At 40.4% G+C, this 19,234-nt stretch overlaps 1 protein-coding gene across 1 annotated transcript; it reads left to right on the forward strand.

Moving 5' to 3' along the window:
• The first annotated feature begins 718 nt into the window (after positions 1-718).
• On the forward strand, positions 719-9,034 carry smu1a (SMU1 DNA replication regulator and spliceosomal factor a). The gene is made up of 12 exons (XM_075482000.1): positions 719-825; positions 1,672-1,882; positions 2,338-2,490; positions 4,010-4,120; positions 4,242-4,370; positions 4,469-4,588; positions 5,086-5,202; positions 5,995-6,122; positions 6,218-6,344; positions 6,417-6,584; positions 6,673-6,825; positions 8,066-9,034. The coding sequence occupies exons 1-12, from the start codon at positions 800-802 to the stop codon at positions 8,162-8,164; spliced, it is 1,542 nt and encodes a 513-aa protein (XP_075338115.1). The 5' UTR covers positions 719-799; the 3' UTR covers positions 8,165-9,034.
• Positions 9,035-19,234: the final 10,200 nt, after the last annotated feature.

The raw sequence follows: 19,234 nt of genomic DNA on the forward strand, positions 1-19,234 counted from the left end.
ATGTTCAGCCCATCTTTAAAAAAAATTTATTATCATATCATCATTAGTATTATTAATAGAGCTCTTTACCGGGCCTATATCACCCCAATTCCAGCTTTTTCTTTGGAATGTGTTGTGTGGAATGTGTATTAACAAATTAAGTAAAGTTAACATGACAAATATCTTGGGTTCATGCTGCTTGCAAGGAAATAAGTCTTATTATAAGCCTTTTATTCTCATTTGAAATAATGGTTGTCGACTCAAATTTAATCATATTCACAATTCTAAATTCTCCAATTCCAAACCATCTTTTCTATGTTTTGTGAATAAAAACCAAAAGTACTTTAAGACCATTCAGCATTCCAAAAAAGAAAGCCCTTGAAACGTTCAACCTTTGCTCTTTATTCCACATTTTATTACTCATTATATGCTTTCTGTTCAAATCAAATCAAATCAAATTTATTTATATAGCACATTTCATGTACAAGCAATTCAAAGTGCTTTACATAAAATAAAAGCATTGCAGCAGGGAGTGGAAGAAGCATTAAAATAAATAAATAAATTGTAACCCTCTGGAAATTATTAAAGAAGGGGTGATTACTGAAGTTTTTTGTGCTTCTTTCCTTAGCGCAGGCAATTCAAACGTCTTTTATTTTGGCTGCTTCTCAGATACTTCCGGGTCAGAAGTTCCAGAGCAAATAGACTGGGACTCTTTTATTTTGAAAGCGTTTGGCTCCACCCACAACTTCCTGTCTCGGTTGCGTGTTTCTGACTTATGCTGCAGAAGTGTCCTTTGGCTGCTGTTTTTAAATAAACAATCATGTCTCTAGAGGTGGAATCCGCAGAGTAAGTACTACCTTAACTTACTGGCAATGCATAGTTGTTAATTTAATACGTTTACGGTCAGTAACTGCACATTAAGAGATAATAACGTAAATGAGGCCTGTCTCATCCTGACCTGAGGTACTCAAACGTTAGCGCTTTAGCTAGGAAGCTAACTTGTGTTTCCACTCGTGGATTGTGTTCTTAAAACTGTAGAAATAGAAAATATTTCAGGATGAAGAGGAGCAGTGCCACTTGAAATATCAACCCAGTCATTCCCTATCTGTATATATATTTTGTTTAATATCAATAATCGGAATTTATAAGTTAGCATTAGCCGACGTTGGTCTGAACGGGGATGTAAGTAAGTCAGGAAAGAAATGATTTGAAGTGTTTGTCAAACTAAATGAGCTCAGTTCAGTGTGAGTACCCGCACATCTCTCTGTGGTACATGTGTTTACGGTCTGATTCAGTGAATTAGAATATATTTAGATTGAACTGGACTGTTTTAAGCTTGTTTATTCTCTTTTTGAAGCGCTTTAAGATGGCTTTGACAGATAATTTGTGCTGTTAAGATGAGCTGAAACCATTTGTTAAAGTTTTTAACAGTGATGTCCCCTTTATAAAACGGGTTTTAGCCTAATTATGTCTGCTATTGAAATAATGGGGTATTGATTTCTGGAGGGTTGAGGTTATTCTTGATGTGTCAGTTTAAAATGACCACAGCATATTTACTATTCTTTTATTTTTTTTTTAAAAAACCCATCAAATTAAAGCATGTTAACTTTTTTTATGATTGGGAATGAAGTAGTTAATCCCACTAGCTTGTTATGGAGGAGATGACCTGTATAATTTGTGTTTTTTCCACAGCGTGATCCGTCTGATTATGCAGTACCTGAAGGAAAACAGTCTGCACCGGACTCTCGCCACACTGCAGGAGGAGACCACCGTGTCTCTGAACACAGTGGACAGTATAGATAGCTTTGTGGCAGACATCAACAGTGGCCACTGGGATACCGTACTGCAGGCCATCCAGTCCCTCAAACTGCCCGATAAGACCTTGATAGACCTTTACGAACAGGTGAGGTTTGAACTGCTTTAACTTTGTCCATCTGACCTCACAGAGCAGTTTGATATTCTCCTGAAACTCCTCAAGCATCCACAAGAAGTTTTAAGAAGAAATATCATCACATTCTTTTATTTGAGGACAACGATTCACAGCCGGGAGATAGGATGTAGTTTTAATCGTTTTTTATAGGGAAACACTCACTGTCCTGCACAGCAAATGGAGTTAGAGGGAACTATAACCCTTTCCAGCGTTTTTCAGCTGGGCAATCAGAAGGATGTAGAGGTAAATCCACAAAGTTATCAAACTGGTTGGAAGTAAGTAGGTGTTGGATAGAGTTTAAAGCCTGCTTAATGTTTCTGACTCAAAGATAACGCGGTACAGCAGATCTCTTCATGAAAGGAGCCTATTAGATCCCATTTGAAGTCGTGTTTTCTTAAATTAAAGTGTCCGCGCTGTTTTCTCTCCAGGTTGTCTTGGAGCTTATTGAGCTGAGAGAGCTCGGTGCCGCCCGGTCGCTCCTCAGACAGACCGACCCGATGATTATGCTGAAGCAGACTCAGCCGGAGAGATACATCCACCTGGAGAACCTGCTGGCTCGCTCCTACTTCGATCCCAGAGAGGTGAGTCCAAACCACGGGTATCATTATTCACCTCCGTGGTGTCAGTAGTGAAACTCTTTTTGTTTTGCTTCCAAAATACTGAGACACTTCAGTTTGTCCATCACCACAGATGGACAGGTTACACAGGTTCTTAGTTAATCAGCAGCATTTTTCTCCCGTTTTCTTTTCCTTTGCTTTATTTTTTATAGAAATATATCTTCTTTTCATTCATATTCTTGTACATAAATTGTTAATGCAGCTGTATGGGCATCGCTTTGAAAGTTGCAAGGAATTCTGGGACTGAATTATCTCCTTTTCTGTCATAAAGGATGGTTCAGTGTTTCCTCTGCTGAAGCATTGAAGCTCTTTTCTCAACAGTTAGAGAGTTTGGCCGGATCTTATCATGGTTGCACATCAGATCCTTCCAGGTCATTTTACCAAGCAGCTGAAACTAACCAATCAGAGGCCCAGGATTTTCAATACATCAGAATCAAGATCTTATTCCTACGTAATTTTCACATCACAAGGAATTTGACCTGGTCTGTTTGGTGCAATAAAACAAAAAATATATAATAATAATATAATAAAATATAAAATAATAAAAAATATACACTACCGGTCAAAAGTTTTAGAACACCCCAATTATCCCAGGTATTTGTTGCAATGCAAGTCGTTCAAATCCAATGAATAGTTTGAAAAAAAATGTAAGTTTCAGAATTAATTATTTTCAGGGAACACGAAATGGGTTAAAACATCAACTTTTGACATCAACTGTCAAACATGGAGGAGAAAGTCTGATGGTCTGGGGCTGTTTTGATGGATCCAGGGTTGGTAACTTACAGAGGGTACAGAGTGAGAGGCACCCTGAACCAAAACGGCTACCACAGCATTCTGAAGCACCATGCAACACCCTCTGGTATTGGTCCATCCTAAAGCAAGATAATGACCCAAAACATAAGTCCAAGCTATGCCAGAACTACCTCAGGAAAATAGAACAAGATGCTAAACTTGAAAACATGGGGTGGCCAGCAGAGTCTCAAGACTTAAACCCCATCGTGCTGATTTGGGATGAACTGGGCAGAAGAGTGAAAGCAAAGCAACCTACAGGTGCCTCACATTTATGGGAACTTCTGCCACAGAGTTGGCAAGAACCTTCTGAAGAATGTTTGATTTCTATTGTAGAAAGAGTTAGCTGTTATATCAGCCAAAGGTGGCAAAATACATTTTGGTCCATAAATTGATTCCATGATTTCTTTTCTTTTTTTTAAACTCCAATTGCTTGTTTGTACTATGCTTTCATTTAATTTCAGAGTGCAATGAGACATTAAAGTAATAATTTTCAATAAAAAACTAGAGAAATTGAGGTGTTCTAAAACTTTTGACGGATAGTGTATGTACAAAGTATTAGTAAAATTAGTAAAGGCAGACTGAAATAAGCCCTGAATACATACCTTCTTATCTTTATCTTTCCCAGAATGTAACCTGTGGGATTGTAACAGAATGGTTCTGCTGTATCTCATGTTGCTGAAATTCTGTGCAGGCGTACCCAGATGGCAGCAGTAAGGAGAAGCGCCGGGCGGCCATCGCTCAGGCCCTGGCGGGAGAGGTCAGCGTGGTCCCTCCCTCTCGTCTCATGGCTCTGCTGGGGCAGGTGAGTTACCTGAGGCCTGCAGCTGCAGCTTCTCAGTAAAGGGGCTCGTTTGAATCTTACTCCTGACATATCCTGCGCATCCTGACAGTCTGATCTCGGGGCTCCTTTTCCCTTTTTTCAGGCTCTGAAGTGGCAGCAGCATCAGGGGCTCCTGCCTCCTGGAATGACCATCGACTTGTTCAGGGGTAAAGCTGCCGTTAAAGACGTGGAGGAGGAGCGCTTCCCCACGCAGCTCAGCAGGCACATCAAGGTACCGGCGTGGTCAGAATGTTTATTGTAGAAAGTATCGACTCTCCACACTGTTCCTTTAACCAACTTTACTGTTTGAACTCTTCTGTCTCCGTACAGTTTGGTCAGAAGTCTCACGTGGAGTGCTCCAGATTCTCCCCTGATGGTCAGTATCTGGTCACCGGCTCCGTGGACGGCTTCATCGAAGTCTGGAACTTCACCACCGGCAAAATCAGAAAGGTAGCAAAAGATTAATCTATGTATTTATCAGGGCTGTCAAACCATTAAAAATTTAAATCTGATTAATCACAGGGTTGCTGTGAATTAATTTTGAGTAATCCCATTCCGACATATGACTGAAAAACTCACATTTTCCGTGTATTGTTGTTAGAACAGAAAGATTAATGACAAGAAGTGGACATAACATTTATTTTTTTAATAAAAAATTTATTGAAATTGAAAAAAGATTTGTCATTCATTAAAAAAATTTATGAAATTCAAAAGATAATTTGATTCCATTTAATTCTGAACACTTTTGGCAACTTATTCATTGCTCTTTTTTGCGTTTTTTCAACGCGTTTTTGAATTTATTTTTTTTTATTGCGGTTAATTCCTGAAATTGATCATCTCGCGTTAACGTGTTCATTTTGACAGCCCTAGTATTTATTGATTTAACATCAAATTGACACTTTTTTTTTTTTTAACTTTAACCAATCGTATGTGTTCTGTTTCTGCAGGATCTGAAATATCAGGCTCAGGATAACTTCATGATGATGGATGATGCAGTGTTGTGTATGTGCTTCAGTCGGGATACAGAGATGCTGGCGACGGGGGCCCAGGATGGAAAGATAAAGGTGAGCCGTCATTCTTTTGCTGTAAAACCTTTTTACAGCATGTGCAGCTTTTTCAGAAACTATATGAATGCAGATAACCCCCCCCCCCCCCAAAAAAAAAAAAGTAGGGCTGGGCAACGATTAAAATGTTTAATCTAATTAATCACATGATTTCCCTGATTAATCGCATTTGTACGCAGAATCCCCCAAAAAATGAATCCAAAAGTAGCGTATAGCTTTTAGCATTTAGCTTTATTTTAAATGTGCCGAATAAAATAGCCGAATAAATGGCCGAGTAAAAGTTCCGTACCCTTCTCCATGTTTGGTGGATCCGCCGATTACTTTCTTTTCCGGTTCCACAGCAGCAGACTTTTACAAAATAAAAACCTGTGAGCAACAGACTTTTACAATAATAAACAATAATAAAATAAATAATCAAACCTGCATTAATGTGCAATAAAAAAAAACTTTTTGGCGTTAAATAATTAACGCGTTAACTCGCCCAGCCCTAAAAAAAAAGTGTCGTGGTGGTCCGTGGCGTAGTGAGCAGGCGCCCCATGGACAAGAGGCTATAGTCCCAGGTTCGAATCCCACATTGGACGGCCCTTTGCTGCATGTTGTTCCCCCTCTCTCTGCCCCCTGCTTCCTGTCTCTCTACACTGTCCTATCTAATAAAGGCATAAAAAGCCCCAAAAAATAATAATGAGTGTACCTGTCATTTGTACAGATCTGAACTCTAAAAGAGAGACTTTAACGTTTGGAGTGTTGTTGGGAATCTCATCATTAAACTCCCCATGGTGTGTGTGTTTTTAGGTTTGGAAGATCCAGAGCGGTCAGTGTCTGAGGAGGTTCGAGCGGGCTCACAGCAAAGGAGTAACGTGTGTCAGTTTCTGTAAGGACAGCAGCCAGCTGCTCAGCGCCTCCTTCGATCAGACCATCAGGTGAACGACTTTCCTTTAACATTTCAAATGCATCAGAACCCGCGTTGATGAGGCGGTTTGTTAACAACACTCTATTACTATTTGTTTCGCTCTAGAATCCACGGGCTGAAGTCGGGTAAATCTCTGAAGGAGTTCCGCGGTCACAGCTCGTTTGTCAACGAAGCCACTTTCACTCCGGACGGGCATCACGTGGTCACCGCCTCCTCTGACGGGACCGTTAAGGTAAGAGGGGGAACTCCTCCTGGTTCTTTGGATCTAACGCTGCCTCTCTGACGCCTCCTCTCGCTGCCTCAGGTGTGGAACGTGAAGACCACGGAGTGCACCAGCACCTTCAAACCTCTGGGCACGTCGGCCGGCACCGACATCACGGTCAACAACGTCATCCTGCTGCCCAAGAACCCCGAGCACTTTGTGGTGTGCAACCGCTCCAACACGGTGGTGATCATGAACATGCAGGGGCAGGTCAGTCCGAGTCCTTCTGTGCTCCGTAGTCCGGGCTGAGTCTGCCGGTCTCTAACCTTTCTGTGTGTTCGGCTCTGCTTGCTGCCAGATTGTGAGGAGTTTCAGCTCCGGTAAGAGGGAAGGCGGAGACTTTGTGTGCTGCACGCTGTCGCCGCGTGGCGAGTGGATCTACTGCGTCGGCGAGGACTTTGTGCTCTACTGCTTCAGCACGGTGACGGGCAAACTGGAGAGAACACTGACGGTACCCGACTGCACCCAAAATATTGTTGCATATTCCATCCAGTTCTGATGCTGCTCTATAAAGCTCTGAATGGTCCAGGACCAGAATGCATCAGTGACCTCCTGACCCAGTATGAACCTTCCAGACCCCTCAGCTCATCTGGATCCGGTCTTCTATCAGTTCCCAGAGTCAGAACCAGACATGGAGAAGCTGCATTCAGCTTCTATGCTCCACATGTCTGGAACAAACTCCCAGAAAGCCTCAGATCAGCTGAAACACTCAGGCTGTGTTCGAAACTGCATACTAAATACTGCATACTAAATACTGCATACTAAATACTTCCATTCTGCATACTACATACTGCATACTGCATACTGCATACTACATACTGCATACTGCATACTACATACTACATACTGCTTACTACATACTACATACTCATCGATCAAAAAGTATGCAGAGCGTTTACCCACAATGCACTTTGCTCCTGCCCGAGCCGAAATCAGCCGGCCTGAAGCTGATTTCTCTTAAGCTCTAAACTCTGTAAACTTTAGCAACATTTGAAACATTTTCAGGTGAGAAAGTAGTCGTTTAGATCCCCAACGTGTTGAAAACCTGACAAAATACCGGCTGTTTACAATTTTGTTCCCACGAATTCGGCGCTACTAAAGCTAGCCGCAGTGAGCTAACGCACTTCCGGTTATTTTCACAAAATAAAATACCCGTTGCCTTTTATCATAGGGAAAGCCATTACCATACAATTGGTGCTTTTGTTTTGAAAACAGGAAGTGAACCTACCCTCGTTGTAGCTAGCTTGAAACTGCCGTTTTGACAGGAAATGACGATCGGCGACGTCGCGTTACGTTGCATCTTGGGTAGTTTGAGTATGAGTAGTAACCTCATGATGCATACCCAACATTTAGGAGAATCTAGTATGCATCCGGGAAAAAAGTCAGTATGAGTAGTAGGAGTAGTATGCGGTTTCGAACACAGCCTGAGTGTGTTTAAGTCCAGGCTGAAGACACAACTATTACAGCTGCATTTGAATAAAGATCCAAATCTGAAGCTTGAGTTTCAAAACTTAATAACATTTTAACTCCTGATTTTTATCTATTGTTCTTATTTCTTTCTTTTTTGTTTAAAATTTAAATCGTGCTTTTTATTTCTACTGTTTTAATGTCTCTGTAAAGCACTTTGTTGTTGGATTGTGCTGCACAGATAAACCTGCTTTGCCTTTATCTTCTGCTCGTTTCTCTTCCAGGTCCACGAGAAGGATGTGATCGGCATCGCCCACCACCCCCACCAGAACCTCATCTCCACCTACAGCGAGGACGGCCTGCTGAAGCTCTGGAAACCTTAACGGACCTTCTCACTCAGCAGCTGCTGCCCTCTTTCTGGACATTACTCCCCCATTTGTTTTTTTTATTTTTCTCATTTCACGGCCCCGGAGAGAATCTTTTCCAAAAGTGTAGATGTTAGAGGAGCGCCATCGGTTAGAGAATAGCCGCGTGTCATCAGCAAACATGCAGACTGTGCAGGTTTTCAGCGGCAACCCTGGTCAAGTCAACATTTGGATTCATGTTTTTCAGTTTCAGAGTTAGTTTTCAGTTTGATGTGCGTCGTATATAAAGCAGCATTTGCTTTAGTGTGACGCTTGTTGTACGTTTGTTTTGGTCATTATGTGCAGGAACATTTAGGAAAAGGTTCTTCCACTCAGAGATATCCAGATGTTTGCCATTTCCAGTCTGTGCATCTGAAACCTGGGTTTTAAAGACGTTCTGGAGCTTTTCTGTCGGAGTCTTTCGGGGAAGGAGGCGCGCTGCCACAGAGGATGAATCTACAACCGATTCTTGTTTTTTAAAATTCCACTTTTTTTGTAAATATCTTTTCTATCTTTTTCTTTCTTCTCCTGGTTGAATAGTCTGAGCTCATGTGTCGTCTCCTTTCATGACCAGCCGGACTGAAAGGTTTTCCCTTTTGAAAAGGTCGGGATGCCTTAAGCTATCCGGTTCAAAGTCAGCAGAGATCTGAAGATGGCCTTTAACTTCGCGGGTGTCAGACTGTCCGCCAGCTTTCACCAGATAACACCCAATGTGCTGGGACTTCTCTTTTCTTTGTTTTTGTAGTAATTTGGCTGATTTGGCGTCACACTTCTCAAATGATCCGTAACTGACTGGATATACAAATGGCTCTTGTAACGTGTCTGTGCCATTAAAGCTATTTAACCAGACCTGTGAAATGTGGCCTCTGTTCATACGTAAAACACTTCCGCAGATAATTTGAGGTGAGTATACAGTTTGTGTCTCTCCACCACCTTTAAACCAGGCTTTCGGGTTTTAAAAAGGAATCTTTTGAATCTTTCTAAATGTTCCATCCATCGCCTGCTTCTCTGTGCTGGAGAGACATCTGCAAACTCTGATGAAAAGGAGGGCTGTTGGAATTTAATCGCTAAATAAACTGAATACTCTGTGCTGAAGCTCAGCAGAGAGGAGCAGCAACAGGATGTTCGCACAGCCTTCAAAATAAAAGCCGAACTCATATTCATATATATATATATATATATATACATATACATACATATATATATATATATATTCCTGCCGCTGAAAATTGAACAAATTGTTGATTTTGAAACATTTGTTTCAATGATCGTTATAATTTAAGGTTTTTCTGATTCATCACCATGTGCTCATAGGAAAGAAGGACAACAATGGGTAAACTAAGCTGTTACATTTTAACTGAAGGCGGTGTGTAATCGCTGGCTTGTTTTTGTGTATGTTATGCGTTACCTTATTTATTTTTAGGGCTGGGCAACGATTAAAATGTTTAATCTAATTAATCACATGATTTCCCTGATTAATCACGATTAATCGCATTTGTACGCAGAATCCAAAAATGAATCCAAAAGTAGTGTATAGCTTTTAGCATTTAGCTTTATTTTAAATGTGCTGCCATATGAATGAAAGTGCCATAACATTTGTTGTGCAAACACACTTTTAACATCAGCATCTTTCTGTAGTTTTTATGTAGAAGCCTCGCTCCACTGTCTGTTTCCTTGAATGACTTGCTGCTATCAGTTGTGTGTTTTGCCTTTAAGTGATATTTTAGACTGGAACTACTACGCTGAGAAGACAATTCAACTTGGCAGTGTTTACAGATGACTTTGGTTCTGTCCACTCCGCCGTCTGGAAGAACTTTAACATGAAAATGGCCGAGTAAAAGTTCCGTACCCTTCTCCATGTTTGGTGGATCCGCCGATTACTTTCTTTTCCTGTTCGACAGCAGACAGCAGCAGACTTTTACAAAATAAAAGCCTGTGAGCAACAGCCTTTTACAATAATAAAATAAATAATAAAACCTGCGTTAATGCGCGATAAAAAACATTTATCAACGTTAAATAATTAACAAGTTAACTCTCCCAGCACTATTTATTTATTATTATTTTTATTTACAAGGCGTGTTTAAACCCGATGACATCAGCCCATTAAACAGTTAAATGACATTTCCTATTTAAGTTGTCCAAACAGCTTCAGTTTTACTTCATGCAGTCTAATTTATTTGTGCAGCTTTATTTTCTTCCACCCGTATGTGAAGGGAAGCGGTTTGCACTGCAGGGAACTTAACAGAGCTGCAGGGCAGCAGGGTTGAATGAGTGTTTAGTGTTTGAGGGATTCCTGCTGGAGAAGAGTCACCATGGCAGCATTTCTCCACATTGCTGTGCTTTTATTTTCAGGTTGCAGCCTCTTGGCTCTTGTTTCCAGCAGACTTACTGATGCAGATGCAGCTTTTACCACGAGTGAGAGCTTTTTTTCTGCAAGGAAAACCAAAGCCACAGAGGTTCCCACCACAGGATTCACAACCAGTTGCAATAAGTCAACAACTGGAGCCGCCACTGGACTTCTGGCTGACGGTCGGACAACAGACGGAGCGGCATCAAAAACAGAAGAAAAAGAAGAGGACGGTCCTCTGGAATTAGGTGAGTGGATGCTGAACATATTCATCATTTTATGCCCTAATTATGCTGCTTTGATTGAGCTCCAGAATGACTTAGAAGTATCACTTCTACAGGATAAGCTAAAAATATAGATTCATGTTAATGTTCATTGATAAACTTTAACTAATATACTCAAATGCACTTATTGCAACTTTCCACATTGCTCATTGGTTGAGTTCTGGCTGTTCCTATAAATTATAACAACATTTTAAAACTACAATTAAAACTATTATTACACTAAGTGGTAAAAGTTACCACTTAGTGTAAAATATAAACTCTGAGAATTAAGGCGAGGCATCTTTATTTATATTTATTTATCTATATTTATATCAAATCAAATCAAATCAAATTTATTTGTAGCACATTTCATGTACAAACAATTCAAAGTGCTTCACATAAAATAAAAGCATTGCAGCAGGGAGTGGAAGAAGCATTAAAATACATAAAAGAATATAAAGAGAAACAAATAAAATCATTTAAATGAATTTAAAAACAAATACAAGCGCATTTCATATGAAAGGCAACTCAATGTGCTTTACATAAAGACAAGGCATTTAAAAGAACAGCATGAATTAATTATTTTTTATGTTTTATTTTTGTTTTTTTTAATGATTTTATTGCCTTTTTGTGATTTTATGTAGCTGTAAAGCACTTTGAATTGCCTTGTGTACGAATTGTGCTCTATAAATAAAATTGCATTGCCTTGCCTTGCCATAAAGCAGCATTAAAAAAAAGCAATTTAAAGAGAATAAAAATTAAAACACAGTTAAAAGCAATCAAAGAAGTGGGCAAAAAGAAAAATATAAAACAAACAAACCACTCCACAGAACAAAGGAGCCAAAACTCTAAATCTCTGAGTTTTGGATGCTAGAAACTCTACAAACTCAGCACGGATGAGGTTCAGGGAAGAGATATGTGACGGTCTTCGGCTTGATGGTGAAAAAATAGCCGGTCTTTCTGTATCTGTGGTCCGAGGGTCCGAGGGTCCGAGGGTCCGAGGGTCGGGGGAGGAAGACGCCCGTTCTACACCGTGCGTTTTTGTAGAGATTAAAACCAGATGTGATGGCTCAGCTCAGGAAAAATACACCAAACACACATTTTAATGAACTTACATTCATAAACATAACAATAAGTCAGAAACAGAAACAGAAACCCTTCCAACCCCACTTTTAAACCCACCCTCAATAAGATCTGCAGTAAATAAAATATTGAAAATAATATCAGAATGTGCATACGTACATTTCAGAATGCATACAGACACATGTATCCAGTGCATCATAAATCCATAATCCAGTGATTTTATTCTCCAGCCGTTGAACTATTAATAAGTCATTTTGAAGTCCAGTTCTGGGCATTTGCACATTTAGTTTATTCATGAAGGAGAGGAAGGAAGCTTTCCCAGCGCCAAATTAGATGATGGCTCTGTAATCCTTTGACCAGAGGCAGGTCCCTGAGTCTGCTTCCATTTTAAGGCAGCTACACGTTTAGCTTGTAACGCACAGAAATGAATTTAAGTTCCTTTACAGTCGCTGGGAAATGAGTACATGTGCAACAAACGTACGGTATCTCAGCTGCAGCAACGCTTCCTGTCAGCTTGGAAAGGAAGTCGAGAACCTCTTCCCTGAACATCTGCAGTTTTTGACAGCTCCAATGGAGCAGGGTACCAACTTCTTCCACACATTTGATGTAGTCGGGGATATTGGGATTAAAGTGATGCAATTTAACCGGTGTGAGCCCGAAGCAACCGTTTATACTGAAGGAGTTTGCATCCTGTATTTATAGCTTGAGTTTGGGCCAGAAGACATAGCATGTGATAGTTACATGTGATGGTGCACGCTGACATTAATGAAAGTTTCAGCTTCTAAAATATCCAATTGTATGAGAAAAATAAAGTAGGGCTGGGCAACAATTAGAATATTTAATCTAATTAATCACATGATTTCCCTGATTAATCACAATTAATCGCATTTGTACGCAAAATCCAAAAATGAATCCAAAAGTTCCGTACCCTTCTCCATGTTTGGTGGATCCTCCGATTACTTTCTTTTCCGGTTCCGCAGCAGACAGCAGCAGACTTTTACAAAATAAAAGCCTGTGAGCAACAGACTTTTACAATAATAAAATAAATAATAAAACAGGGGTGGTCTGTGGCGTAGTGGGTTGAGCAGGCGCCCCATGTACAGAGGCTATAGTCCTCGCTGCAGCTGGCCCCAGTTCGAGTCCCGCATCGGGCGGCCCTGTGCTGCGTGTTGTTCCCCCTCTCTCTGCCCCCTGCTTCCTGTCTCTCTGAACTTTCCTATCCATTAAAGGCACAAAAGCCCCCCCAAGAATGATAAAAAATTTAAAAACTGCGTTATTTATCGGTGTTAAATAACTAACGAGTTAACTCGCCCAGCCCTAAAATAACGCTTTTTTTTTGTTTTTAGAACATTAGACCAGGTAAACCTGATTTACAGTGACCACCAAAATGAAACGATAAAGCTGTAAATGAACACCACACAGGCTGTGGTAAAGCTGCACAGTGAATGTCAAAGTGAGTTAATGTTCTGTTAGTTAATCATGGTCTGCTCTGCATGAAATGTTTTTGACTTTTTCTAGCAAAGAGGTCAACGAGGAGCATAAAAGTAGCAAAAAAGGCCCAAACCGTCCCGCAGAAAGCCAAAGTCCTCAGCAAGAAGCAGAAGGTTGCAAAGGAAGCGAAGCCCCAAGACAAAGAGAGCCCGTCTGTGCCCGCAGAAACAGACCCACGTATGTATTCATTTGTTCCATAAACGCATTACAACGTGAAATGGTTTAAAGGGGAAATTAAACCAACTGGGACACAGAACTGTAAGTGAACCCGCACAATAAAAGCAACAAATAAAGCTGTTTGCTTTGACTTCCACACACTAACCACAGGGCTGATATATCTTACCTGTTAGGAACTTAATGTGCTATTTAGACTAATCCGCGCTTCCCGATCCGTTCTGCAGGGATAAGCTGCCCTTTTCCTTTTGAAATGGTGGTGATCTGCCCATCAGATTGAACCTAACACCCTGATTGAGGACCTAGATTTCCACTATTTGTTGATCCCCAAAAGGAGAAGGAGCACCGTGTCCTTGTAGACCAAAGGGTGAGAGCCAATGGGGCGTGGGGTTAGGATCCGGACAAAAACCTTCATACAGTGGTCAATTCTGATTTTTTTATTTGACATATACATCCATATAAACACAAACTCAACAAACACAGAGGGGGTGTATATTATATGCAGTTATACTTGCTTAAAGTTCTTTAAAAGTCCTTTCTCTCTCTTTTTTTTTTCTTCCACTGACTAGATCTTTGTCAATTTCAGTCACTGTTTTGCACCTTTACGTCATGTTTCCGCTAATCCGATCCTCTTCTTCGCTCTATGTGCCCTAACGAGCATTCTGCGTTAATATGAGTACTTTACAAGTGAGAAAAACAACCGTACAGAGTACGAGTCATTTACAGGTGAGAGCAACAACGATACAAAAAGAAAAAGAAAGAACCTACTCTCCTGTAATCAATAAAAATAAATAAATGAATAAGAAAAACAAGAATATATATATATATATATATATATATATATATATATATATATATATATATATATATATATATATATATATATATATATATATATATATATATATATATATATATATAGGTAACTATATAGGTAACTAGTTCCAGTTCATTTTTAGTCTTGATTTATTCGTGCATGTTATGGACGTACTATTCCTAAACTGGAATAAACGGGTATAGAAAATGGAAAATGGATGGATGTTATTGACTTATATCAGCATCTTGCTGTGTAAGTATTACTGATGAACAACAAAGTTAAGCTCAAGTTTGTGTCCCCCGGCCATATATTCAGTAGAACTTCTATTGTTATACCTAAATTATACTTTTTTTAAGTTTTTAGTCACTGATTAGTCATTGTAGAGGCGATTGTTTGTCAAATAAAACATCCTATAAGTTGAAACAAGCCACTACTGAACTGGGGTTGGGTTTTGTATGCAGGCAAAAAAGAAGTCCAATGTCCAATACCCGAAGATTGCGTTTTGTCGATTTATTTTTCCAGCTGGCAAGCAAATAATACAGATCCAACCTTTCTTTGTCCTCTGCTGCATCTCCTGCTCTGGTAAAAAAAAACATAGGCCCCACCCCAGTCCATCCTGGTCCTATACCAGTCCCTAAATTTATAGGTACAGTTCTTCTGCCTAACTTAAAACAAAGAAACAAAAAACAAACAATTATTAACCTACAAATAAATTCTGTAAATAATAGGGGTGGGACGATATGCTCTGGTCATGATTCGATTTGTGTCACGATTCTTGATAATTGCGATTCTACAAGTATTGCGATTCGATATAATCAGTAATTGCAATTTTCTTCCTCCTTAAAAAACAAACAAGTTGAATCATACACTTCTAGAATGAATGTCGTTCCCATAAACAATGCACATCTGTCTGTGTCAGTCTGTCCAGCAGCTGACATTTATTTCAACTGAGACAAAAAGAGCTACTTAACATGTACAGCATTTTTTTAAAGTTTACATTTACAAAATGAATTGAAATGCCCACACAGCACAAATGTGGGCTAGTTTTAACATAACTTAATGTAATGAATTGATAAAGTTTTTCTGGACACGGATATGACGTAATATAATCGATTCAGGGGAGAAAAATCGATTTTTAAAATCATCCCATTAAAAATCGCGATATGCACATGAATCGATTTTTTTGGCCCACCCCTATTAAATAACCCCTCAAAATATAAAGTAACCCAAGAATAAATTTGAACAAAATTCAAAGTAAAGAAAGATGAGGAATAAATAGCTCCAACAGTCATGTTTAGCAAACTGCATGTGGGTAAAAACGCACGTTTTACAGCGTTAACGTTGAGTGATGCTGTGAGGACAGAATATTTGGTGTTTGTGTCAGACACTGAGGAACGTACAGCCCCCCCCCCCCCCTCTTAACACAAGAGCAACAAAGAATAGAGGCTGTTATCTGTCATTTTCCAGCTCCTCTGTGGTGTGTGTTATAGACTCTTATATGCAAGCATCTGCGTGTATGTGTCCGTGTGTCCACTGCACTGCAGATTTAACCGACCCAGGAGGTGTTTGTACAGTGTTTGTATATGTAATGTGTATGTCTAGCAGGAAAGGTCAAAGACTGTCCTGTCAGGGCTTTGCTAGAAATAAATGCTAAGTAAGCACGGCGTCATGTCACATCAGAGCTGATGCTCATTAAAAGGCATCGAGGCCTGTCCAGGCAGTGCTGGAATGAGATTAACGGTGATATGAAAGAACAGGCTGCAAGTTTCACGTCAGATGAACTCCAACATTAGCTCTTTTAATACACTTCTGTCCTTTGAAAGTTTCAGTGTGCAGCAATGAGAACAATTTATATCAAATGTGCAAGTTTTTCCAGAGCCACTGCTGGTTATAGTACAGCCAAACCTGCTCATGACACTCTGTCGGTGTTCGATTCAGGCTGAAACGCACTTTATTCTAGGGCTGGGCAACGATTAAATTTTTATTTTTGTATTTTTTTTTTTTTTTACTACATACTGCATACTGATGCAGTATGCAGACAGTATGCAGAGCGTTTACCCACAATGCATTTCGCTCCTGCCCGAGCCGAAATCAGCCGGCCTGAAGCTGATTTCCCTTAAGCTCTAAACTCTGTAAACTTTAGCAACATTTGAAACATTTTCAGGTGAGAAAGTAGTCGTTTAGATCCCCAACGTGTTGAAAACCTGACAAAATACCGGCTGTTTACAATTTTGTTCCCACGAATTCGGCGCTACTAAAGCTAGCCGCAGTGAGCAACGCACTTCCTGTTATTTTCACAAAATAAAATACCCATTGCCTTTTATCATAGGGAAAGCCATTACCATACAATTGGTGCTTTTGTTTTGAAAACAGGAAGTGAACCTACCCTCGTTGTAGCTAGCTTGAAACTGCCGTTTTGACAGGAAATGACGATCGGCGACGTCACGTTACGTTGCATCTTGGGTAGTTTGAGTATGAGTAGTAACCTCATGATGCATACCCAACATTTCGGAGAATCTAGTATGCATCCGGGGAAAAAGTCAGTATGAGTAGTAGGAGTAGTATGCGGTTTCGAACACAGCCAGAGAACGAGGAGCACCTGTAGCGGTGATGTTACAGACAGCAACAGACTTTTACAATGATAAAATAAATAATAAAACCTGCCTTAATGCGCGATAAAATATTTATCAGAGTTAAATAATTAACGAGATAACGCGATAATAACGAGTTAACTCGCCCAGCCCTACTTTATTCGCTCATGTTTCTGAGTTGAGTAGTTTGTCCTCGTCTTCACTGTTTATGACCAAAAACTGGGAGGAGTTCTGACATTTTGCCACCAGTTTGAAGATCAAAGTGGTCAAAAACGTGGCCTTTCTGAGATGCCCCTGAGGCATTATCAGGGCAGCTGTCAGGGAAAGCCACAAGGTCAGTAAACATAAGTTTGTGCTCACCGTTGGAGGACAGTTTCTTCACTTTCATCGGCTCTTTACTTTTAGTTTGTTTTTTTGTGTAGTGAAGTTTAGGCAACACACTCTTCTGGTTAGGTTTTGGTATCACAACTACTTTGTGAGCTTTAGGAACAGATTGTGGTTGGGACTACAGAACACTGCTTTATGGAGTTAATCCAGCCGGTTGGAATCCAGCTTCACGTTAAAAACTGGAGTGATAACACAGTCTGAGGAAAATGGGCTCATATTTTCTGATAAAAAAATAATCTTTGCACCTTCATTATCTTCTATTAGACAATGGACAAGGCTCTCAGTGTCAGTCAGAGAACTCTGAAGAGAGGAAACGATGCTCTCGTTCTGATAAAATCACATTTTTCTGTGCTTGTTTTTCAGGACTTTTCACAGCAAAACACAAACAATTCAGATTTATTTTGTCTTCTTCTGGAATTAGCTGTGTTTACCCGGTATATCAGTTGGTTTGGGGGTTGTTTTGGCATTAATTGAATGTCCTTGCCTGTCCTAGCTTTGTCTATCTGCCAGGTCTCTCTGGCTCAGCTTCACTCGTTTCAGGTCTTTGGCTGAAATTTAAAGTTTAGCAGAAGTCCAGAGGTCAGCAGCACCAAAGAGGAACTTTAAAAAGAGCCTGCTGGACTACAAGGCGTAATGGGGAAAGAGCTTTTTTAGCATTCATTGATGCTGCTTCCATACCTCGGCCTGACTCCTCAGCAGCTTCCTGACAGGAAGAGGCCGGTTTAGCAGAGCCGGACCCTGCAGACAATGAGCGTCTGTCTGAGGTCCCAAAACAGCAGCAAAGGATTCTGGGTGACTTCAGGAAACGTCACCAGCTTCAACAAAGTTCTGCTTTCTCTGTTTATTCTTTCTCAGGCTCGATCTGAAGATCCGTTTCTGTAGCAAAAAGCCTTGCAATCAATCAAAAGTTGCTGTGATTTAGTGTTAAATTATAGGTAAAGATGGTGGAAGCAAAAAGATGAAGCGATCCTCTGATATTATCTCTCCCATAGCTTATACAGATGGGCTGAGATTTGCTCACTTTAATTCAGAAAGTCTTAGAGCTTAAAGCATCCACAAGTCTCAGTTCTCATTAATTATTTCATCTCCATCACAGTTTGTCACATGAGGAAAAAGTGAGAGATCCCTCTGTGGTGATATAGAATGAATCCACATTATAATGACGAATAAGAAAACGCTAAGATCTATTCCCTCACAAGTTAAAGGTTGTGTTCACCTGCACACATGACACCCTGTGAGGTCCAGCTGCTGGTTCCAGGAGTTACTTTAACCAACACCAACAGACGTGTGCACATCACTCCTGTTCTTAACTCCCTCCATTGGCTTCCTGTCCTTTATAGAACTGATTTTAAACTTTTGATGTTTGTTTTTAAAGCTCTTAACGACCTCGCCCCAACGTATTTATCTGAGCTTTTAACAGTCCTGGTAGAGCTCTGAGGTCAGCAGATCAGTTTCTGCTGGAAGTGCCCAGGTCAGAATACAAACCCTGGGGTGAAACGCGCGTTAAAGTGGCCTCGAGTGCCCCCTCAGGAGCTAAAACGCGTGTTAAAGTGTCCTCTTGGGAGCCAAAACGCGCGTTAAAGTGGCCTCGAGTGCCCCCTCAGGAGCCAAAACGCGTGTTAAAGTGCCCCCTCGCGAGCCAAAACGTGTGTTAAACTGCCCTCAATGGCCCCTCAGGAGCCAGAACGTGTCCTAAAAAGCCCCCTCGGGAGCCAAAACGTGTCCTAAAAAGCCCCCTCGGGAGCCAAAACACAGCTAAGCGGCTTATTATTATTATTTCGACTGTTTTTCTTCTCCACGTGGAAACACATATGGGGGGGCCTAAATGTATTCAAAAACTCACCAAACTTTACCCAAAATTGTCCCCCGCGTGAAATCGCATGATTTTAATGTACT

Source organism: Odontesthes bonariensis, chromosome 13 (genome assembly GCF_027942865.1).
Source record: "Odontesthes bonariensis isolate fOdoBon6 chromosome 13, fOdoBon6.hap1, whole genome shotgun sequence".
Lineage (NCBI taxonomy): Eukaryota > Metazoa > Chordata > Actinopteri > Atheriniformes > Atherinopsidae > Odontesthes > Odontesthes bonariensis.